Consider the following 23957-nt stretch of genomic DNA (forward strand, 5'->3'; position numbering starts at 1 on the left):
CAGTGAGGGTGGGACTGTTCCCTTCAAAAAGGGGAATCCCAGTTAGAGTTCTTGGCTGGTTTTTGCTGTATGTCCTCCTTGAGACTCCTGGATAGCAGGGATGGCTGTGTGACCAGACACAGTAGTGATAAAACCAATTTGATATTATCTCAAATGTGATGATATTGCTCAGTGGAAGCAGGTTTCTGTAGACAAATTTTGCATTTTTAGCAGTTTTATTGCCACAGAGAGCCTTTCCCTTCCCCTTATGTTTCCAGTCAACCTCATGTTTCTGTAGTTGGGAGGATAATGATAATCCTGCATAATGTCTTCACTTTTGTTTTAAATCTTCTCTCTCCTAGAGATGCAAATAGCTCAAAGCTGCCTGGGTCTTGTTCCCCCAAACTTGGGAAAATGGAGAATAATAGGAATGTTATTAAAAAAAAAAATTCTTTGTTTTCCTTATACACAGAGCTCTCAAATCAAGAGCTAGTCTGCTGTTGGTTAGTTGCTTTTTTGTGTTGATGGCACTGACTTTTGTAAACAGTAAACCCTGAGCTTTGCTTTGCCTGCCTGAAGATTATAAACTTGGCAGTTTTTCTATTGATTTTTTTTTCAGGGTCTGTGCTAGTTAAGAATGTCTTAAACATTTACATTACAGTTTTGACTATTTGTTTTACATTATGTAGAACATTAAATCTATCATTAAAAATGCAAGTTTGAATTCAATAATCAAGAATGAACAATGTTAATACATTTAGTAAAAAATGTTTTGCTAGTCTATTCTGAAAGATTGGGAAAACAGATACAGTTATAGTAATTTTGTGGGTTTTTTTTGTTATTCTTGGAATTAAAATTGAATCTGGTCTGCTTTGGCTACCAAGCAAGACTTTTGCCAGTTTGACCTGCTAAACCATCTGGTTGGTTTGATTCCCCTGGTCAAATAGCCTGCAGCTGGTGATAAGCTGCATTTTAGTATGCATTATGAGAACATGGCATGGAGTCAAACAGTATATGGGCTATAATTCTATCCACCAACTTGGAGATTTTACATTTGTTGGCTTTGTTTTGCTGAATCTTTGTGAGTAGTTGCCAGTTAGACTTGAGCCTCTGAATTGTGCCCCTGTCCCACAGCTCTCCAGGTGTCACAGTGAGCCTCAATGCCACACCTGGCATCCTGACATCCTACGAGTCCATCAACGACCCCTCCCTGGAACACGAGGCTGAGTATGACCAAGGGGAAGATGAAATTGGTTATGACAAATCTGAAGCACCTGAAGAATATGCCTCAGAGTATGCAGAGGAAGGACATTATGAAGGCAATGATCCTGAGCTGACAGAAGACCAAATAGAATATGGGGAAGAGCCTGGAGAAGAAGATGAAGTGCTAGACCTTGAAATCAATGAACCCCTAGATGAATTTCCAGTGAGTTTCCTTCTATTGTATCTTCAGAGATAACATTGCTTCACGTGCATAGGGTTTTAGACTGATTTAAAATCTGTTTACCTCCCTGGGGAGGAGGGGAAATTAGACCTATTATCACTGTCTGCCAGTTTCTTTATCTAGGCTGTGACAAAGTTTGTGTTGACAGCTTGTTTGGCGGTAGGTAATGCTCCTTTGTCATGCTGCAAAGCAGTTGAGAATCATGACCTTGAGGATTGTATCCTTAAGGAAGAAAACTGCTTTGTGTGGTGGAGATGCACTGCCAATTGTTAGAAGTACTTAATGCAAAAGCTTTTATCCAGGCTTTAGACAAGATCTGATAAAGTCCTTCCAAGGTGAAAAGATTATTGACCTGCTAAAGACATCTTTAAGGTGCTAATATCCCAAAGTGATTGATGTCCTGCTTGTTCATCCTTTTTGTAACTGAGAGCTGTCTAAACCTGAATAAAGAGATTGGAGGTTAGTTCAGAAAATGTCACCTGCATAATTCAATATAATTTAAGCAGCATGTTAGAGAACATGCACTGACTTTAATTGTTAATGAAATGATTTAATCTTAATCAAAACTGTACGTGATCAGTGAGGTGTTGGAAAAATACAAGCAAACTTAAGCAAGATTTTGCTTTTGTTTTATGTTCATAGTTTTTCAGAGTTGAACTCACTCATATGTAAGCCCTTGCAGAATGCTTTAAGAATGTTTATATTTGATGGGTAAATCTGGTCTTAATGTATATGTGCTATGGCCAGAAAGTCCTGCAGTGTTTGCTTCATGAATTTGTAATCAGTGGATGCAGATATATAGAAGTAGTTGGGACAGATATATTAAATGGGATCTTTATGATGACATAGCTGGGATATGAATGAAACTGTTTTGGTTTTGATAATTTTGAAATCACTGTCTAGTTAAAACCCTGCTAATTATGCTGTAGTGTGCCATATCACTTATAGTTGACTGTTCCCAGAGATGCCATACTTCTCTTCCACTCTGGAAGCTGCAGCAATGCAGTCAGACCCCACCTATTCATTTGCCTCCTGTTTACTGCTTTAGGATGAAGATTACATGCAATCCTATAATGAGCGAGCAATGGAAGAACAAGGAGAGTATGCAGCTGATGAGGAGTTGGAAGAAACCCAGACAATGGCTAATGAATCAGAAGAGGTATGTAATGAATTTAATGGAAACTTTAAATAACTAGTTCTGTTACAGTTTGATTTTGTAGAATTGTACATAGAATTATACATGGAATGGTGCTGGGTATGAATTGATGCAACTTTGTCAGTTGATGGTAGTACTCTATATATAAAATGAATTGTGATAGCATCTATATTGTCAGATACATCAGATCCCCTCCTTTCCTTGGGATTAGAATCATAAGGGAAAGCCCAAAATGTGAATATTTAGTCTTGGCTTCAACATTAGAAACTTCAGGGGCCCATTTGGGTAGGAGATGACAGTAATACTGCACAGTCTGTTCAGTCTCCCAGAGCTGTGGTGCTTCCCTTTCCAGGTGGATCATTGGTGCTGTTGGGATGTACACACAGTTCTTGGGTATCACCCTTTGAGGGAGGGGAGTGTAAGCATGGAAGGTTTGGTATTTTAGACAGGCAAAGAGTTTGCTGTTTTGAAAGTTGTGCTGAGACTGAAATTCCTGTGAGATTTATCTTCTTCAGTGAGGAAAATGGAGAGTTCCTTCATTTGCAATAAGAAAGCTTATGCTAAAGTCTGCCAAGTATGCATTCACTAATTATAGCCTGGTAGTGATGCCTGAAGGTTTTTTTAGCTTTTTATATATTTTATGTATATCTACAGCCTTGTATATTTTTAATACATATTTGTGTAGGTTCTAGTATTTTTCCTGCCCTCTATCACAGTTTAACAAGCCTTTACTCTACATTCTTGAGATTCTGTTTAGTCTTAAGAAGATAATTCCTGACAAGGACATCTTATGCTCTACCAGAACCTAAGAGACATAACAAGAAAAAAGGGAAGGCAGCCCCTGGACCAGCTGACCCAGGGCTGGGTTACTGACAGAAGTGATTTCCTATTGGATGTACTGGCTAGATAAACTGATTAATTAACCTTATAAAAATAACAGAAATCCTGTGTCATGCATGTGCAATGATTTTTTGTGCCCCTGCAAGCTTTCATAAAAGTCGCTTTTTTATTTTTGCGCTTCAACTGTGTTGCAAGGTTTTCCCTTTTGTTATTAGGCAAGGGTATCACAACCAGTTTTAATTTGCAGCAAGTTTTTAATGGAAGATTTTTTCCCTTTCCCCACCAGGAATCTGCTTTAATATTACTTTTATTCCAGTTCTTAATTAAATAGGATTGAATGGATTACCTGCTGAGAAGTGTAGTCAGAGTGTATTTCCTCTTTGGAGCTTTAACTCATCAGGAAATTAATTCCTCAAAGACACAGCAGCCTTACTGTATGAAGTTCTCACAACTGGGTGTGCTGTGATGCTCCAGTTGTATCAAACCTATCTTGGTAAAACAGCATTTTTTGGTAGGTGGAGATCTGCATTGAAAGGGACCACCTGCATCCTTCAGCTTCCACTGCTGCAAGCACAACATCTTGCACCAAATACACATTCATGTCATTAATTTCCTACTTCCCAAATGTTAAATCTGCCCTTCAGAAGAGCTGTGAAATCCTTGAACACTTTTTATTCCTTCACTGGATTGATGATGCACACTTTTGTTTTGGTGTTTTGGAGATGAACTGATGCATTTGTTGTGTCTGCAGCCGCAGTCTGAGATGATGGACACGATGCACATCGTGTAAAATTAAATGCATAGCTGGGATTCAGTGCCAAACTTATTGCTGTAAAAGCACAGCTTCATTTTGGGAGCATGAACTCCAGAGTGAGAATCCTCTAATAGTCACATTGTCTAAATTTGTCTAATTCAGAAATAAATGTGTTTAATTCAAAAGGTACCATTGATGCAAGTTTTTAATTTGTTTTGTAAAGGAAGCTTTTATGGAATTTGTTCATCATATATGGTGAATGTTTTGGCCATACCTTCAGTTACTCTACATTTTGGCTTTATTCTCATGGTTTGTAGATTGTCACAGGTTTATTTTCTCCAAAACAGTACCATCTTTTTTTCCTTTATCATTTTGTATGGATCTTACTTCCATTTGGCAGTAGGCTCACAGTTGCACTCTCTGAAGAATGGGAGGGAACCTTTGTAGAGTATTCACTTCTGTTCATTGCGTGGTTAGATGCCTGCCTCCAGCTCTGAAGAGTTCTGTTCTTTATTCAAGTGTAAAGTAACAGCACTTTTCCTTAAATCTCATAACATTCAGTGCTTGTAAACAGGGGTAAAGGTTGGCATTCTCCTGCAACAAGAGTGGAGCTGTAATGGATGTGGTACAAAGAAAGAGCATTTTTATCTCTTGGTTGAAATTTGGCATCTGAGTAACAGAGGAGAATGTTGGGTGGTGTTTTATTTTGAGCAGTTACATTAAAACCAGCTAAAGCTTCTTATTATATTGTATGAAGAAATAAGAAATCATTTTGTAAACCAAGAGAAAAGCTGACTGGCTGGGGAATTGGAACGTGATGGGGGAAAGAAGTGAATAAGTGAGGGGAGACAATTGTTACAAGTGGCATTCAGGTGGGAGAAGTGGGGAGTAGTCAGGTAAAGTTTGTTTTTGAAACAGTGCTTAAAATTTGAGAACTTGGGTTAATAAATAAACAACACTCTGTGTGGCTTCCTTTAAAAATGTAGCATTGCTTCAGAAAATATTTTTGCCTTCCTAAGGTATGAAGCAAAACCCAACACCCAGAAGTTTCAGCAGCAAATAGGTGTGACAGAACAGCCACATGATGTATCATGTCCTAAATATTTTAGAGGGAAAATATCACTAATTACTTCTGTGAAGTGTTCATAAAAATTAAATCTCGTGAAATTGGAATTCATAATGTCTTTGTTTTATATTGAAAGTAATCTGTGAAGTCAATGATAGAGGATTTATCATTGCATAATTTAAACTGTGTCTTGGGTTATGATGATAAGAAGTGAAGAGTACTTTAGTCAAGAAAGCATTTCATGAAGAAATGCTGCATACTGCTTTTCTTTTGATAGAATAAAGGCTTGGGGGAAAAAATACCCATATCTCTTTTTTTTTTTGTAGACAGAATAACATATTATGTCTGATATGTTGCATCTGTGCTTAGCCAAAACTTCTGCACTTAAATTCTGTTGTTCAAGTTTGAAAACATGACCTGCCGGCATGGAGGAAAGTGGTGAAAAGAGTGCAAATCAAAACAGCCAATTTTTAAACATATTATAAGGCACTTAGATTTGGTTTTTGACTCCATTTTTCATCTGTGGAATCGAGGTGCCCTTGGAATAGGTATAATATCCTCCTATCTGCCCTGTTATTTTTTGATCCCCTGGGATTGAGCAAGTGCATCTTCTTCAGTGTTTACCTGTAGCAGATGCCTCCACTTCCTTTTTTGTGGCTTATTAGTAGAAGTTCTTTGTTTCACCTTTAATTTAGTTGTTTTTGCACATCTTCTGCATATCTGGAACAAAGCTCTCCTGAACCCTGTGTCTGGGGGGATCCCATCTTTGGGAGGATCATGCTGTGTCAGTGTTTCTGCAGCATCCCTTGGGCTGTGTGTGACACCATTCCTGTAAGCTGCTCAGGGCAGGAGCGCTCAGCCCTTCTCCACAGCAGATCATAACCCAGTGTGAGGAGTCCTGCTCAGTGGCTGGGATTTAGGGCACAGTTACTGAATGAGGATGGCAGGAGCCCCTGACCTCGTGGCACCAGAAAGGTCATTCTGTTTCTGTGTAAGGGTCAGCAAAGCTCTGTGGTAGCTTTGTGCAGGGTGTCATAGTGGGAAATGTAGAGCTCCCTTTGGGAAGCCTGGGCTGGTGAGTCCAGTGCAGTGACCTCAAGTGGCCATTCAAGGGCTGTTAAAATCTATGCAGAGATATTCATGATTAGCAGGTATTAAAGCCAATCCTGTAAGTAATAATAAGGCTTAATTCTGTGTCTGCAGTTGTTTTTTTGAAACATAGAATCCATTCCTGCTGTATCTTGGCAAAGCAGCTTCTGTTTGGCTGGAAGGTGGAAAAGATCCTGCAGGAATCTTGCATTTTACAAGTGCAGAACAAACTGCAGGGGAAGGATGTGGGCTCCTACCCTGCTCAGCCAACCTTTCCTGGAGCTGTGTGGAGAGAACTTATGGGTGGCTGTCAGAAATGTTTGTGTTCCATTGCATAAATCCCTCAATAAAAGGTGTAATCAGATTTGGATATGGGTCAGTTACCATTCTCCAGCACTGCCTTGCCTTGGTGCCTGCTTTTTCATTGGCTCCTTTGATATTTTTTTTGTCTTTGATATGTAATGCTTGTATGGCTGTTGCTGGTTAATGGGTGGCATGAGCATTATGCTGATGAATAAAGTGAGTCAGACCAAGACTTCAGAATTGGTATAAGTGGGTAAGAGTAGAATAATGCTAGTCTAGAAAAGTTTGGAATTTTTTTTTATTGTTCTGTAGGTAAGTCTGATAGTCTGTCAGAAATTAGGATGTTTTCTTATATTTTCTTTTTAGAATAGAGTTTTTTTTCCAGAATGATAATTGTCAAAATGCAACAGAATTTCAGGGTTTTTAATAGCATTTCATTAAAACATAGCAGAAGTTTTCAGGACAATGTAGACTTCATTACTCTTTCTAGTCCCAATTCTGAAGTTTGAGCCACACATAGAGCCTTGCATGATTAAGTTTAGCACTCACAGATGAGATTACATGACTGAGACCAGTCTTTGATTAATAAAAACCAGAATTCCAATGTAGCTTCTAAGGGTCCTAGATGTGTCTGGGGTTTGTGCTTTATAGTAAAGCAGGAGGCTCAGTGTAGAGTAAGCATGTCTTGCAAAACAGCTGCTCCAGTTCTGACTTCCAAATCCTGATCCTCAAGGAAAAGTTTCTAAAAGGAAGAAGTCAGACAGTAAAATTATGGAGTTTGTGATATTTATGAAAAGCAGATTTAATAGAGATATTGCTTCTCCTTGCTCTTTTGGGAGTCCCTCTTTTCAAGGAAAATGCCAGCCCTGTCTTTCTCTTGGTGTTGTTTGTTTTCATTAAACCATGTTAGCATCTCTTTCCTTGCTAACATCCCTCCTCTGTTCCACCAGTATCAAATGTTTGCCCTCAAAGGTGTTTTGATTATATGTGGATATGTTAATTAGACCAGTTGTGCTCAGTTGGGTTTGCTTTTGAGGTTTGGATTTCTTTCAGTCTTGTTGAAGGTGTTTTTTTCCTCCTGCTTTCCCTGTTGTTTTTACCTGTTTTTTTTTTTTTTAATATGATTAAGTTTTTATACCAAAATAAATATATTTGTAACATGAAAGCCTTAAAATCTTTTGTAAAATTTGACTGTTCTTGAAGAAGTTGTATCTTAAAGCAGTTTTATGAGGTCAGGAAATGGAGGGCTTAAAAGTTTGTCTGGAATGGATAAAATGGGATCAGTAGCCCATTAAAGCCCTGTAACTAAGTATGCAGATCATTTATTCACCAGACCAAAGCTGGAGTAGCTTTGAGCTTGAGTTCATCTGGTTTGCTGTCTTTTAAAGCAGAAACTGTTTTGCCAGGTCACCCTGTCTCTGATCTTGCTTCACACATTTTTATTTTGGTTATGGATGCAGTTAGGTTGCTGGATAGGGAAATTTGCAATCTCTTGCACAATTATGCTATTAATTCTTTCTTGATTTGTGATTTAATATCTGTCCACCTGACTGTCACACTTGCTGTGCCTTTCTCATATAAATTTCTGCACTGATCTGGTTAATTAGAAGATTAAACCATTTTTACATGTTAGATTTGGCTCATTTTTTAACTGCCCTCAAGCAGCATTAAATTTATGATGTATTTAGTGGCTTTGCATAGAATTAAAATGCATGTGCATTTTAATTTAACAGGCTCTAAGAAATGAACAAGTAGGCTTGTACAAGAAATAATCAAATACCACATAATCAAGTAACCAAAAATTTTTATGGAGAATCACATGATATTAGAACACTTCTAATGCTGTAGAAATCCAGTATAACTTGTGTAACACTCTGGACATTTTCATCAGGCCTACATGTGAAAATGGAATCTTTTTCTAAGTTTCTATTCATTTGAGGGAGAGGGATCCATTTTCATTTGGAACATTGTTTTATTTAAATAAATGTTCTAGAGAGAACTGGAAAGTAAATTCCAGAAGCATTCCAATAGCATCCAGAATATAAATTTGGTATTTCCAGTTTTATCCAATCTTATTCTTATTCTCCCATCCAGTACTGAATTGAAACTGGGAGGTATTTGAGGAGCAAGGTAAAGGCATACATACCTAGAGGAATGGGATTGAGATACAAGGTTATCTTGTTTGGTTAGGTTTTTTTAACAGCATGGTACTGACAGTTGTTAAAAGATGAAAAAAAAATGGATTTTACTGTTCTGTTATTTGAATCTGGTAGTAACCAAAGTTTGCATCATAGTCAATTCAGTGATAAAAATCTGTGTGCAGAAGTACCTACTAATCAGATGGAGGTTCTAACTGGAGTTTCAATAATCCCTTAAATATTACAGCAAATTTATTTTCTAAATGTGTTTTACTTTATTATTTATCATATAGTACATATATTTTTATTTAAAAAAATCACCAGCTCTTAAATGTTCCCTGAATTATAATGAACACAATGTATAATGCCAGCAGAATTTGTAGAAAGGGGCTTTTAAAGAAAGCTTGCTTCTGATACTGTTTATAAGAGACTTGGTTTTTTGAGGCTACATGTCCTCTGGTTTTTTGTGATTTAGGCAGCTATTGGGTCTCTGGAACTTCAAGAAGAAACAAAAGAAGAGTCTGATGAGGAGGAGGATGATGATGAAGAGTCCGGACGATTACGTTTCAAAACCGAACGGAAAGAAGGAACCATCATCAGGCTCTCAGATGTGACAAGAGAAAGGAGGAACATTCCAGAAACTTTGGGTGAGGCTTTGTGGCAATGGATTGTTTTGCAGAGCTGTAATGAGTGGTAGTAAAAGGCAAAGGGTGTTTTAGCTCAGGTGCATTCCAAATATATTTGCAACCATGAGACCACATTTCTACAAACCACACAGAGACTGTATCTTGTTTATACAAAAGGTGTTGGTGGCTTGACAAAACAGAAAATTTAAAAACAAGAGTGCACTGGAATAACTAAATTTCTGCACGTAATTACAAGATAAAGGACAATTGCATTTGTTTTCATCTGTCTGTGGATTTAGTTTAATATAAAAACAAGACCGGCCAGTAAGGAGAAAACCTTATAGTGGAGCATGACTGTTAAGGGAACAGTGATTTGAATTAGACTTCCAAATGTAATTCTAAATAATCTGGGATGTAGCTCTGAGATAGAAGGAAAAGATGAGTGCACGTGTGGATGATTCTATAAAGAGATTTTTAAACTAATGTTTGGCAAAACCACAATATTGCTGTTGTGAAATGGTTTCTATCCATATACTAGTTTTTCTTAATGATTTGTTGATAGAGACCAGATAACTGACCATGTGGTAGAAGGTTAAACCACAAAAATTCTGTTTGCAGATATAAATATCTGCTTCCTTTTAAGATTATAGAGCAAATTTTTACAGCTGCTATGGTTTAAAAATGAAATTTCATTGCAGACCTACATCTCCTTACTCTAAAATATGAACATAGTTCAGAAAACACTTAAAGAGGAATTAACATTTCAGTTGAAGTTACAAACGTAATTTCCATCCTGTCACATTTTGGTGACCTTTTGTGACAGCTTGTCTCTATTGGAGGAGTGCATTCTTACTTACTGATTAAAGATGTCATTTGAAACCATTTTATTACCAGCAATAGTGAAATTAATCTTGACACTTAGAGACACTGGAAAAATAATTGCTGATTCACTGCATTAACTGTGTGTGAGAACTGTACAGTCAAGATGAGACCAAGTGTGTGCTGGTAAAAAAGATGTAAAAATACAGTGTTCTCAGTAATGTAGCTAAGATCTTTCCTAAACAATTCTTCATCCAAGATAATGTAAAGAATGGATTTTCAAAGTTCAGAAGAGGGGTATTGTAGGACAGCTGTGCAATTGATTTCTGGCAATACCAAGTTTGTCACCTTTGATAAGAAGTATATTATCTTCTTTCAGTGCCTGTACATGAAGCCTTCTCAGAGTGGGAATAGTAATTATTCTCTGGATGTAATCAGATCTTAAAGAATGTGAAGGGTAAAAATGTCTTTGGTATTACCAAATTAAAGTATTCCCTTTCTATCTAATCAAAAATACACAACTCAAACCCTTAGACTTCTGCAGAACCAATTGCAAAGTGCTAACAAAGGTCAGTTTGGATGTGGCAGTACTTCTTGTTATGCCCTGCTTAGTTGGCTTATGTTCGCTGTGATGCCTCATGTCTGAGATTTCAGGCAGGCCTGGGAAGTTGAAGTGTTCTAAATTTGTCCAGTTGCTCTGTGTCCAGAAGCACAGAGTGTAATCAGTTTGCAGATCTGGATGATGAGGAGAAATGACAACATACTGCTTATATATGTAAATGAATTTGTATTTGTAGTTGTGCACGAGTTCTTAGCCAGGGAGGAGCTGTGTTCATATGAATGAACACCTGGCTGTGCTTGGAAGAGCCCAGGGAGGGAAGGAGAATCTCTTCTTCCTCTGCTCATCCCCTCTTTTCTTGAGCAGTCTGAGGCTGCTTTCAGGGAAGCAGGGACTGTTTCTGTTGCTTCCCTCCTTGCAAAACCATCTCCCGTGCCTTCTCCTCTGCTTGATCTGTGTGTGGGACACAGTGCTCTCAAATTCAATATGCAGCCCCCTCATAATAGAGCTGATGCTATTTTGATGTGTGGTGGGTGATGTGTAGCTGCATGCAGCACTTGAGGTGCTCGTGGCATCAGTCTTAACTTCTGCAAGTGGGTTCTGAACCTGCACTTATGTGTCTAAGCAGTGGCATGTTGTGGAGGAAATATACTTGATGTTGATGTAATCGTCTTATTTTTAAAATCCAGTTTTTATATTGTACTTCTGTGGTCATAGGTGTAGTATGTATGTGAATTTTTGTGTGGTTTTGTTTGGGATTTTTTTCCAATGTTGGTCCCTACTCTGGCTGAAAAACTGAAAGTTTGGACTGTACCTTTAAGGACAAGGCCTTAAAAATTGAGAAATTTTGTGTAAAGTGAGGAGGAAAACAATTTATGTATTTTAAAGAGAGTGATTCTGCACATCCAAGATTGACAGACTTGACTTTGCATGGATGCTGTCATTCCCTCCCCAAGCTTTATCAGCACAGTGCTCTGAAGTAATTTTATTGGGAGCAGCCCATCCTTGTTTCTATTCAATGTCCTTCAGTGTGTGCTCAAGAGGCTGAGAGACTCAGCCATAGTCTTGATTTTTAGGAAGCCTAGCTCAGTTCCCAGGTTCATTAAAAATTGCCTTCCTCACATGTGATCAAAGTTATTTAATAGGAACTTCACCATCATTGGTAGGTACTTGTTGCAATGACTGAACTTTATTTTCCAGACTCTAGTGCTGAGTTCAGGGTTGTAGTGTGGAAGATGTCAGAGAAATTGCCCTCCCTGTCCTATTCCTGGGAAAACAAAACATCTGTCCAAGCAGCAGAACGCTCAGGATGCCCTGCAGGACTTGGATCATTTCTGGATAAGGGATAGAGACACTCTTTTGCAGCATAGTGGCACTATTTTCCCTCTTGAATGTATGGAGAGTAGGGGTCTGTCTTTCAGGCAGGTCAGGTCAAAGCCCACATTTGCCCTTCATTGTTTATGGGTTTCTGAAGAAACACAACTTGATTCAGGTGTGGAGAGGAAGAAGACTTGAAATAAGAGCTAGATAGTTTTTCCCATCTAACCAGCATTTTTGATCCCTGGCAGCCAGAAATGGCTATGGCAGTTGTGTTACTTGCATCTAATGTTTTTAATTGCTTTGGGCAAGAGTACATTTCTCTTAATTTTTGTTAGAAATGGACACTTCGTACTAAGACTTGAGGGACTGTGATTTCTTCCCTCATTGTAAGCATTGTGTAAAATTTTCCTGATAAAGCCTGATTGTCTTGGGCTCTGCTGTGCCTTGAGGGCAAAGATAGCATTTCAAAAGAGTATTTGTTAAGGCTTTATGCCATTCAGTTGTGGTGTCAGAGTGGAGAGAAAAGGAGGTAGAGAAACTTCTCATCACCAATGTCCAAAAATAAAATAGGAAACCCGGGCAGATCCTGGGCTTTTAGAAGTCTGTCATGTTTGCCGTGTTCTTACAGGCCATCAGCAAGTTCAGAACTTTTAAAAATTGAAAAGCTCCTGCTTTGTGGAGGTGCTAAATACTTCTGAAAACTGGGACATGCAAATTGACAGTCTTTACAGCTCAGTCATGCAGATAGTTTTTGTAGCAAAGTAAGAACAACTGCCGCAGAGGGAATGCTCAGTGCTCACCCTTTTCTGCCCTTCTGTCAATCCTCAACTTCAAAGACTAGCAGAGATTACTTATGAAGATGTTAAAGATGGAGGTGGGTTAAGTAGCTTTGGCCTTTAGACTCACAAGAAATTGTTAGAGTTTTCTAATTGATTTAGTTATGTATTCTTGGGAGAGGATATCTCATGGTGTGGAGACAGTTGTAATGTCTCCTGCCAGATACTAATTACTGTAATTCTGATATTATGGCCACAGTGTGTAGTATTGACAAGTAAATACCATATTAATTCAAAATATGCTTTTATTTGTCACGAGTGTGTTTGTTTTTAGTAGTTTAATTTTGCTGTGTTAGAGGCAGAAATCCATATTAGGGTTAACAAAGGATCTGGCTAGCACATGGCAAAAGATTCAGCTGCATGTTTGAGTTAAAGTTTATTACCCCTTGTAAGTGATTGAAACCTGGTGAGTGGTTCTGCTTATACTTTCGTGGTATGTTTTCTGAAGTCTGTTGTAGACCTTTTCTGTATTTTCAAGTGATTTCGTTACCTGGGTCTATTACTGCATCATTTTAATGTTGTCAGCACTATCCAAGGCTTCAAGCAAATTTGTCATCTTTGCTAAGTACCATGTGTTTTCTGGTGTTTACTCAACACAGCCAACCCAATGATGTGAGTTGGCTGGGTGTTACCAGCAGCCATGTGTTTGGCTTGAGCTAAGCACAGATTTTAATGTGTGCTCTCTCTTCAGTGGAATTACCACTTGTGAAGTACAGTTGGTTCTTAAACCACATACAGTAAAACAAAAATTTAGTTATGTACTTGAAACACTTCAGCAAGCAGGATGTCCTTCTTTGGAGTAGGCCAATGTGCAGAAGAGTGGTGCATAAAATCTGTTTATATGGAATACTCAGCAGATCCTTTACTGTAAAGTTTACTGCAGGTTCATTGTCTTTCCTGACATTTGCAGATAAGTGAGATGTTAAAGATAATACTTTGAGGGGAGCCACAGCCTTCTCTTAGAGCAGAAGACAGACTTCAATACCATCTTGAAAAAGAAAACAACCAAACCTTTTTGTTCATGTTTGTTTCATTTATCTGCTGCTTTTTGCCTGTGCAGAAGACAGAAGTATCTGTGCTTTTCCCTTTTAAAGATGTTTTAACAAAATGTTAACATGCCACCTAAAGGAGATCAAAGTGCCTACAAATTTTGTTAGTTGCAGGGATTCTTCTGTAGTTCTAGCAGTGTTTTATTTGTCATTGTGTTTTCCACCTTTTCAGCACGAAGCTAAAATAATTTTCCCCATTTTTCTGTCTCGACAGAGCTTTCTGCAGAAGCCCAGGCAGCCCTACGTGAGTTTGAAGAGAGGGAGAGGCAGCTCAAGCAGGGGCGGTACGGCTCCAGGAGAGGAGGGAGAAGAGGAGGCTCAGTCATGTGCCATGGAATGGGAGACCAAAGGAGAGACAATAATGACAGGGGAAGAATGAAGGATCACAGGCCTGCACTGCTGCCAAACCAGCCATCAATGGTACCTTTCAATCCTTAGTATTCTTTGAGCATCCTTGCAGGAAGTTGTAGAGAAATGTATTTTAAATCATGAATCTTTGCAAAGATGGGATATATGTTCCAATGTAGACCTTCTGCTCTTTCTGGGCACTCTTAGGCAGTGTGGGCTTTGTGTGGTGTGATGATTGCAAAGTATGTGCTCAGTCCTGTTACTGGCTTCACCTTGAGCAATCTCAAGACCTCCAAATGAAAAGTGCATTTTGACTGATGAGTCACAGTCAGACTTAACTGCTGGTTTGCATGAGGATGGAGGAAAAACTGAATTCCTCTGAAAAGTCTACATGCAACATGGAAACGTGTTCAATCCTCCATTATTTATAATAATGTAGTTTAAAAAATATGATTTTGTAAAATGCTTCTTGGCTTCTGTCAAGGTAATGTTTTTGCTGATACTTCTTTAAAAAGTCTGTTTGCCTATAAGCTGTGCTACTATGGAGGTAAATAAAAGCTGAGGACAGTAATCAGCACTTCATTACTAGATAATTTACTATTTTGGGATTTCAAATGAAATTTAGCTTTGTTGCTCTTTTCTATTTCTCTGCTGTGCTTTGTATCACAATATTAAGACTTACTTTTCCCATCAAAAAAACCTTATGAAAACCAAAACCATCTCCAGCAAGTGATCAAGAGGTCATCACTTATTTTTGTTCACTGTCATAAAATATACTGGAAGCTGAGATTGTAGAACAAAGTCTTTATATATCTTTGCAGGACAAGGTCATCTGTGTTAAACAAAGGTGATTTTTTCCAACAGCAGTAAGTAGGTGCTGGTCACTGGCAGGAGTCAGTGGATATTCAGTGCTTGAGAGCCCTGCAGTAGTAAATTTTGTGCTTTTCAAGCAGTGAAGGTTGAATATTTTTTTCTGTTTTGCTGCAGTCATTGCAAGCTATTTTGATTTTAAATGTAAATACTTTTGTGTTCATCACAGTGTCTTTTTGTGCATACTATGTAGCTGGTTTGCTTTATGTACAGTGAAAGAAACAAGAAAGTCTGTCGCACCTTGGTTGCTAAAAGGTTGCCTCCTTGGGCCTCTTCTTGCACTGCCTCTTGGAAGTTGCTGATGTAGGACTGAGATCTAGTAACAGTGACTTGAGGGGCAGAAGGATGTCTCTGAGAAGAGACACTACTTTTTTTATTAGCACTGATTTTGGCCATTTTTTTGTAATAGTTGAGCAGCAAGAGACTTTATTCTGTGTTTGGAAGGAGACCTTTGAAATAGATCTTCAAATGAGTTTTTTCTTCAAGCAGTATGGTTAGGTGTGCTGCACTGATATTGAAGAGTAGTTGAATTTGTGCTGCACTGATACCTGAATTTGTATTTTGACTTCTGTTGCTAGTGCTAGGTCTGTTATCTGAGAGAGGCTCTTGTATACATGAGAGAAGAGGTAGTGGATTTGTTTTGGTACTAGGACTCAGATTTCTAGTGATCTCCACATAAACCTTATTGCAGTTAATAACACTGACCTATGCAGAGCCCTGACTACATATGAAACCAGACAGTTTCACTGTTAAAAATGAGTGAATGTGTCTGCATTCCCTATGCTTCTTTGCTCTGTGTTGCTTTCTTCTTCACTTGAATGTTTTTGATTGCTCCTTTGCTTTCCTGTGCTGATGGTTTTTGGTGGATCCAGTTGATTTTAGGGAAAAGAATTTTTTCTGTTCATAATTGGCCTTAATTGTTCTCCAGAGATGTCTTGGTTTTGTGCTCATTTATGTCAGGATATTTTGACTTTAAAGCCTAGTGACTCTGTTCTTTTGTCTGACTTTAGACTCACTCACAGAGGTTAATTCCAACACACCAGCAACCTGTTATGAGTCTGTTCCAGCAGCAACAGCAGCAGCAACAGCAACAACAGCAGCAACAGCAGCAACAACAGCAGCAGCAGCAACAGTTACAATCTCTGCTTCCTTTACAGCATCAGCATCATTCTTCTCCTCCTCCAGGGCTACATATGCCCCCTCAGATAGAAACACCTCGAATAATGATGACTCCCCCTCCAGTGACCCCCCAGCAGCCGAAGAACATCCACATCAATCCGCATTTCAAGGGGACCGTGGTGACGCCCGTACAAGGTGAGATCTCTGAACACCTTGCCAGTCATGCAAGCGTGACTCAGCTCATTCTTTGCCAGAGATGGAACAATTTGTTTGTTTATCACTTCATGGAAATGTGCTTCAGGCTGCTGGATTTTTTTTCTTGAAGCTTGAAACAAATGTTTTGCCTGAAGTAAGACATAATGTTGTTGGACTGTGGCCAGCTAACAAGTAAAGCCTTTTCAGCTTTTACCATGTTTGCTGTTCTGATGTAAAGCCTGAGAAGAGCAGGAAAAATGGAAACTGAAAAGAGAATGTGCTTCTCAAAAAACAATAAATGTCATTTTTCAAAACTAGGAAAGTACTATAATTTGTGAATTTCCGAGGACAGTCTACCTGTTTTGGTGAGAGGGTACTGAGGCACTCCTTGCCATGTAATTGCTCTGTGAAAGATACCAATTGCTGTCCTTTCTTGACAAGATACATGCCCTCAATTCTCCTTTCACAGAAGCACATCTGTAATTGTTTTGATTTGCAAATACTGTTTTCTCTAAGTTAACACAAGCATTTGAGCTACATTTCTTAGGGTAGCTCTCAGCAAAGCTGTTCATACTGCTGCTTATTTAGGAAATGTTTAATCCCAAAGAGGGTTAAAAAAAGATACCTGCATAGCTCTGATTTCTGATTATGTTGGGCCAAGACAGCCTAAAAAAATACATCAATATTTATACATATTTGCCATTAGATTTTCTGTATTTCCCCCCCTTCACATCAGCAGAACTCCAAGCCAGTGCTATCTTTGCTTCATTGATTTGACCAATGAAAAGCAGGAATTTGGCAGGGTAGAATATTGCCAGAGTATAGAGCTCTGTTTTGCTGCTCACATATGGCTTTGTCAGAGTTTATTTTGCTTTTCCCTGTGGTGCTTCCCACAAAATTATGCATCAGGACAGATTATCTGGAAACACTCCAAAAGAATCTTTACTTGTGGATTTGTACCTTCTGTGCATTTTTCTAGCACTACCAAAGTAAGTTACTGTTTTATGAGAAGCAAAAATTGCTTTTAGACTATTCTATGTCTTTTCTCTGTCCCTGTGAAACAGTACCAGATCTTTTCTATCTAGGTAAGCAATAATGTGATCACAATCTTGGGAATGGCTACTGAGAGTTTGTGCTTTTGCCTAATGTCAGAAGTATCTTAATGTGTTTTCTTCCCTTTGTCTGAGGAGTTTTTTTTCACATTGCTGGGCAGCTTCAGGCTCTTCTCAGCTTTGCCACTATGTCTGTGGCACTGTAGCTGTTGCAGGTCTCTTGCTTGACCTTGTTCAGTTTTTCAATCTTTATGCACATCCTTATTTCCAGAAAGTTGTGTACCTCCTCCAGGTTAGGAGATCTTCAGTATTGGATTTGTAAAAGGAAAGGTGTTCTTGGGTTTTTAACATCTTACATCTGCTGACTTTATGTGCACATTCATTTCCTGGCTTGTAGAAGTTCAGGTGTTCTCTTAGACTGAGCTGCCCTGCAGAGTGAGTTGAGATTGTTGAATGGTGTTAAAACCTGCATTCAGCAAGGACATTCTTTGCTGTGTGTATTGATGGCAGCTGCTTCATATGAAATCCCTTTGTGCCATTCATTTTACTGAAAGAGTCCTTGGCAAGACTACTGAGTTTTTCTGCTAATAGGTGTGCAGCATACTATTAAATATGATCTTTTAAGTCACTGTAGAAATTTCATCTTCTTGATTAGAGAGCATCTATTGGAAGCTGAGTCTCCTGCAGTGACTGAGAGTAGTGGCCACCTCAGTCTTAATCTGTAGCAGTACAGTTATGTCACATGAAAGTAAGCACTTGCACACGTAAGGAAAATGTGAAAATGTGTTGGAAATTAGGAGCTTTCTGTAGATAAATGAATGTAATTCTAACATCTTCAATGGTTTTTGCATATTAAGGTGAATTTTAAAGCAGTCACTGCAGTCAAGTGGTAGATAGAAATTCCAGTGTAGGAAGTGCTGTTCCAAGCTTCCTCTTAAAAAATCTTCCTTTAATCCATCTGCTTGAAGCTCCAGTAGGCAGAGACTGGTGGTTGGCAACAAAAGGATGTGTTCCACTTGCAGCCTCATTTCTTTCAGGGTAATGGGAAGGATGAAAGATCAGATTGACTTGTGTTCTTGATAATGTCCTGCCCCTTGTTGGCTGAACATATTTCCACATACATGAGGGGCTTTACACATTAGGGAATGTAGTCAGATAGGTGCAGAGTTTATTGGGATTCTCTTGTTGAAAATGTGATGCCTGGAAGCTAAAAATGCCATGTCTAGAAGTGCATGATATGCGCACTTAGGTTCTGGTAATTTTAATGGTGTGCTGTCATGTTTTAGTGTAGACTGGCATTTTTTCCTCTCTAATTTTATGGCAGGATAAAGCTCACACGCTTCTAATTGTCAGCATCAGGAACACTTTTCCTAAGTGCAGATCATAGAAATACACTTTTTAAACATCTTTTTGGTTTGAGTAAGTCTTGAAATGCTTAGAGTGTATCAGTATTTTCCAAAATAGACTCAAACCTCCTGTAAATTGCTACAAAATTTTTATGTGAATAAAAAACCATCTATAAGAGCTCTTACTAGACAGCCACTTCAGCCTGAGAAGGAGCAGAAACACTGTTGAGGAATCCTATCATAGGCCTATTCCTTTGATGTTTCAAAGGCAAATCTCTTTACAGTGGCCACCATCTCCCTGCCCAGCCTTGAATCCTGATTTGAAAAAACCAGTAACTTTCAAGTCAGTTTTGTTTCAAATGGATTGCTGCTATTTTTTGTCTTTGAAGTTTCATAAATGATTAAGGAGTTGGACTATCAAGCCCCTAAAAGATGAGGCTCTGTGGATACCTGCTGCAGGTACTGTGCAGTTGGTGTTCAGCTGTGCCTCCTGTGGCATTTGAATCCCATATCTATTATTGTCTTGTCTCGTATCTTTTTTTTTGTGTCCTATTCTGCAAATTATTTTTGAGTTGTAGGTAGTGATTTTTGCTGAATGTGTGTCCAAACTTGAGTATGATCCATTTATTAGTGAGGACAGCTGTACATAGATGCACTGTGAAGTACTGATTTAACCTGTGATAATAGGTGTTGCATTTTTCCCCTTAAATGTTTATACCACCAGTAACTATTTCAGGGATCCTTGGTGCTGCCAAAATTGACATGAACTAATGAGCAGTTTATGGCAGCTCACTATGCCATTTACCTTTTGAAAACTGTTTGGTGTCTTGGGAACAATCACGTTGTAATTCTCCTGAATAATCAGTGTGGGAATTGCTTCTTCATCTTTTACAGTATAGTGTTGGAATTTATAGCAAGAAGCAATTTAATCTTCTTAAAATAGTGTCTTACAACATGCTGTGTATTATTTTTGAAACATACTTTTCACACCTATGGAATATTTGACATCAAGTAAATGAGGGCTTGAGACTTCTTTGCTGCTTAAGCAAGTGTCCAAGGATTGAAAGGGCACAGAGTTTGAGCTACTATCTTTCATGAGAATTAAATTAATTTGTTGAAAATATATAAATATGTGAATTTCTATGCTACTGCTGGAGGCAGGATACTGAAATAGACTCTAGTTCAGTTGACATTTCTCTACATTTCCCACCTTATGCCATTTTTCTCAGTGCCTCTTTGACCTGTAATACCTGAACTATTTCAGGACTAGGTCTGTCAAGAGCATCTTACCAATTTTTTTCTGTGTGGCCATGGCTGTTTGATACCAACAGATGTTCATTAGAAGCCAGGATGAAACTCTTGCAGTCATTTTCTGGTGTAATGTGATACAAAGCTTGCACACAGTCCTCCCATGCTGAAAGACTGCTGCAATTAGTTTACCCCATCAGTCTCTGAACCAGCAAACCACAAGTACTTAATGAAAGTGGATGGAAGCCAGACATGGACATGAACTGAACAAAAAAAAACACTAATGCATTAGTTCTTGTGCCGTGGTTACCAAGGGAAAAGGGATTTTTGAGGCATCTTAGCCAGCTCTATGTTGGGAAATGCACCCAACTTCTCTCTCAAACTAGAAGCATTTTTAGTATATTTCCAGCTCTGCAGTGTAACACAGGAGCTGTCTGCAAAGTCAGTGTTCAACCCTGCCTGGGAAATGTTTCCCTCTCACTTTCAGAAGTGCTAAAAACAAACTGGAGAAGAATCTTACTAAAAGCTTTTAGTAAATGAGCAACCAATTGTGTGGTTGGAAATGCTTTATTGAACTTCTCTAGGCCTTTCATTTATTGTGGAAATGTTTGTATTTTGAAGCACTTACACAACTGTGAGAGGAAATAAAAAGTGCTCTGGAAAATAGGAAAATTGTTGTTACACTTTGTATTCGAGATTGGAATACAGGCTCAGTTCCCAGGGTGATCCAGCTGTAGCACTTTGTGCATTTTGCCATACCATTAAGTGAATGTTTTGGGAAATAGCTTTTTGTGCCTAGCATTTCAAAGTGCAGTTGTAAGGGCAAATCATCCATGTTAATCCCCCTGAAATACTAGTTTTAGAGGTTATTTTTTCAGGAAAAGGTCTCCTAATTCTTCTTAGTATCTTTATGCAATCACTGTCTTTCATCTGAGATCAGCAGTTCTGTGATCACAGTTGCACACACACACCACTGTGGTGGCAAGGCCAGACAGACTAAGTAGTTTTTGTGTGCTGTTAATTGCAGCTACCTGCCTCATTTTACCCTCATGAGCAGTGATTTTTACCAGTTAGTGTCTCTCATGTTCATGTTTCTTGTGGTAGTTTGGTGGTGAGACTGGGAGATGCCTTGGAAATGTTGAGTGACATGAAGTTGAGAAGGCAAATTAATCATGTATCCTTCTATTGGAAACGTGAAATTATTGTTAGTGTCTCTGTCAGCTTTGTCTAAGGGATGTCTTTGGCTGAATAACTACTCTAGTTTGCCTTCCTGCAACAAGGAGCAATTTAATTCTGGAAAAAAGCAGAACTAAATTATGCAAATTAACTAGGAGAATCCTAATTGCCCTGTTGCATGTTGTAGGGGAGGGAACGGTTGCTCAAAGTTAATTGTAGGAACAGTGACATGTGAGAGTAAAAGTAGCAGATTTTAATCATGGCTTTTTATTGCAAATGCTTTTGGAAATAACTACAACAACTGTTAAGTAAAACAAATGGTGTTAAAAGGTGCTTCTTGTTTCAGTGCCCTTGCTGCCAGTTCCTGCCCAGCCAAGACCTGCTGTAGGACCCCAGAGATTTCCTGTGAGTAGCAGCTGTTTCTTCTTCTCTGATATGGATAAGCATACATTTGCAAGGAAATATTAATATAGCAAATAAAAGCTGTTCTAGTGAAATATAATTTTAAGGATTTGTAAATATTGACAATACACTCTGCAGTTGAAAATGTTTGTTAAAAGCTTAAGGTCAATGGATTTTTGAGAGTAGAATTAATTCTGTTTAACTGTAAAATTGTTGAACCAGTCTCTCCAGTGGGAAAGGCATGAATGCATCTTGTCTTAAGGAATATGGGCTTCATTTTATTACTCGACTCTTTCTGTATAAATAGAATCCTTATTTTATTTGATATAATAAAAGGCAATGTGAAATAATCCCTAAGCTTAAAAAGCAGTAATATGTATTTATCGTAAAATGCAGCAGTCATTTTTATCATTACTAAAGGTATTTCAACATCTCATGTTTTTTATGTAAAAAACAGAACTGGCATTGCATGACCTTGCTTTCTTTTATGTTTCTAATTTTGAAAACCAACCAGACACTTAGCTGCTTCACTGGGCTAATTTCACTTCATAATTATTTTAAACTCTATGAATGGAAAGAGTATATGCTTCTAGAACTTTTCTCATAATTTCAGTTTTGTTATACTAAATTTCTAGTTGAAATGGTTAGCAGGGTATCAAAATAAGCAAAAGACCTAGGTTGCAATATTACCTAAAGTATTTTCCAGTAAAAACCTGTATTATTATACTTCCCAAATATATAAAACACACAAAAAATGTGTTGATGTGTGCAGTGCTGAAGGAGGAAAATAGATGTCTGAACATCTGTGTGGTATCTCAGGCACAAAGATCAGATGTACTGGAAAGAAGCAGATTTCAGAAACCCTCTGTGACTTTTGATTGCCCAGTGCAGACCTGGTTTTTTTTAATGCAGAATATTTTTCATACATGACTTATGGCTGAGGAATTGTGATGTCTGTATTTTGCAGAGAAACAGTCTTTACATTGCTGCATTTCTTCTGTGAAGTTTTAAAAAATTAAGTTGTAAACCCACAGTTTCATTAAGTAAATTCATGTTGTAGCTTAAGGAAAATATTTTTGAGCTTTTTTAAAAACTAAAAATATTGTGGTTTCCAGAGGAAGTAGTTTCTTCACTTTAGTATTATGGGGAGACGTTATTTACATTGTGAAAGTAGTTTTAATTGTTATTTTTTATGAAAACAAGTGTCATGCATTTCTTTTCTTTTGATACTAAGTTGATTTGCCAGTAAACACAATTTGGGATGGAAAAGAAATTGGAGGATAAGGAATATCTGTAAAGGCATTGTATTTGGCATCTTTGAAGTGTGTTTACATCAGCATAGAAAAATTGGAAATTAATTTTTATTTAAATTGAGTGTGAAATTAGATTTTAGTTCTGTTCACTTTTGGGGTTGCAAGTTGAGAAGTATTGCAAACCTAACTGATCTAAATGCAGCAGTATATCAAAAGGGAATAAAGTAAACTGAACATTTTTTGGTCAGACTTTTGCTCCTTAGCCTAAGGAAAAACTTGACTGCTTGCTGTCTTTTTATTTGTATAAGCAGTGCACCAGAGAAGAGTCAGTATAATTAAATTTTCATAAGGAGGAGGAGGGCTGACTTAACTGTGAGGGTCTAGCACTGTCATTTGGTTGCCCTGGTTTTTTTTGTACTTCAGCAGTAAGGTGCTGCATGACCCTGAGAAAGTTGCTTCATCTTTGCATGGCTCACTGGGTTATAAAGTGGACTTCCCCTATGAAGTACTTTATAAATTTTGCATGGGTTATCAGTCATATTAGGATTAGGAATTAAGTGTCACTGTGTACATACCTCATGTTTGTTTTATTAAATGTAGTATGTTAGCTCTTGAGCTGAAGACAAATTTACTTTCTGACTAACGTTTTATCTTGCAGAACTACCTTTTTTGCTGTTACATGTCAGATGCCTTTGTGCTATTCTAATTCACTTGTTTATGTATAAATGTTGACTTAAAGCAATGCAGCAGTGGTTAGACAATTCTGACAAGCCATTTGAAAAAGATCAAAGACTTACTCCAGACTATGTACAGTTCATTCAGCCTTTTCTTCATTGTATAAAGAATCTCTGGATATGCAATAGCTTGAATTTGCTCTTGTTTTTAAGATTGCATAATCAAAGGATAATAGTTAACTGATTTCTCTGATTGCTTTGCTTCTGAAAGATAGTGGGGTTAGAATTAAATATTT

General features: G+C 38.0%; 1 protein-coding gene across 4 annotated transcripts in view; it reads left to right on the top strand.

The window, feature by feature from the left end:
- The window catches only part of RBM33 (RNA binding motif protein 33), a 101828-nt gene that overhangs the window by 20496 nt on the left and 57375 nt on the right, over positions 1 to 23957 (top strand). For all 4 annotated transcript variants that reach the window (XM_058024963.1, XM_058024973.1, XM_058024981.1 and 1 more), the window contains exons 5-10: positions 1114 to 1405; positions 2472 to 2582; positions 9245 to 9416; positions 14193 to 14398; positions 16354 to 16510; positions 21679 to 21737. In XM_058024963.1, the coding sequence (XP_057880946.1) occupies positions 1114 to 1405; positions 2472 to 2582; positions 9245 to 9416; positions 14193 to 14398; positions 16354 to 16510; positions 21679 to 21737 (997 nt within the window). The remainder of the gene's footprint in view (positions 1 to 1113; positions 1406 to 2471; positions 2583 to 9244; positions 9417 to 14192; positions 14399 to 16353; positions 16511 to 21678; positions 21738 to 23957) is intronic.

Source organism: Melospiza georgiana, chromosome 1 (assembly GCF_028018845.1).
Source record: "Melospiza georgiana isolate bMelGeo1 chromosome 1, bMelGeo1.pri, whole genome shotgun sequence".
Classification (NCBI taxonomy): domain Eukaryota; kingdom Metazoa; phylum Chordata; class Aves; order Passeriformes; family Passerellidae; genus Melospiza; species Melospiza georgiana.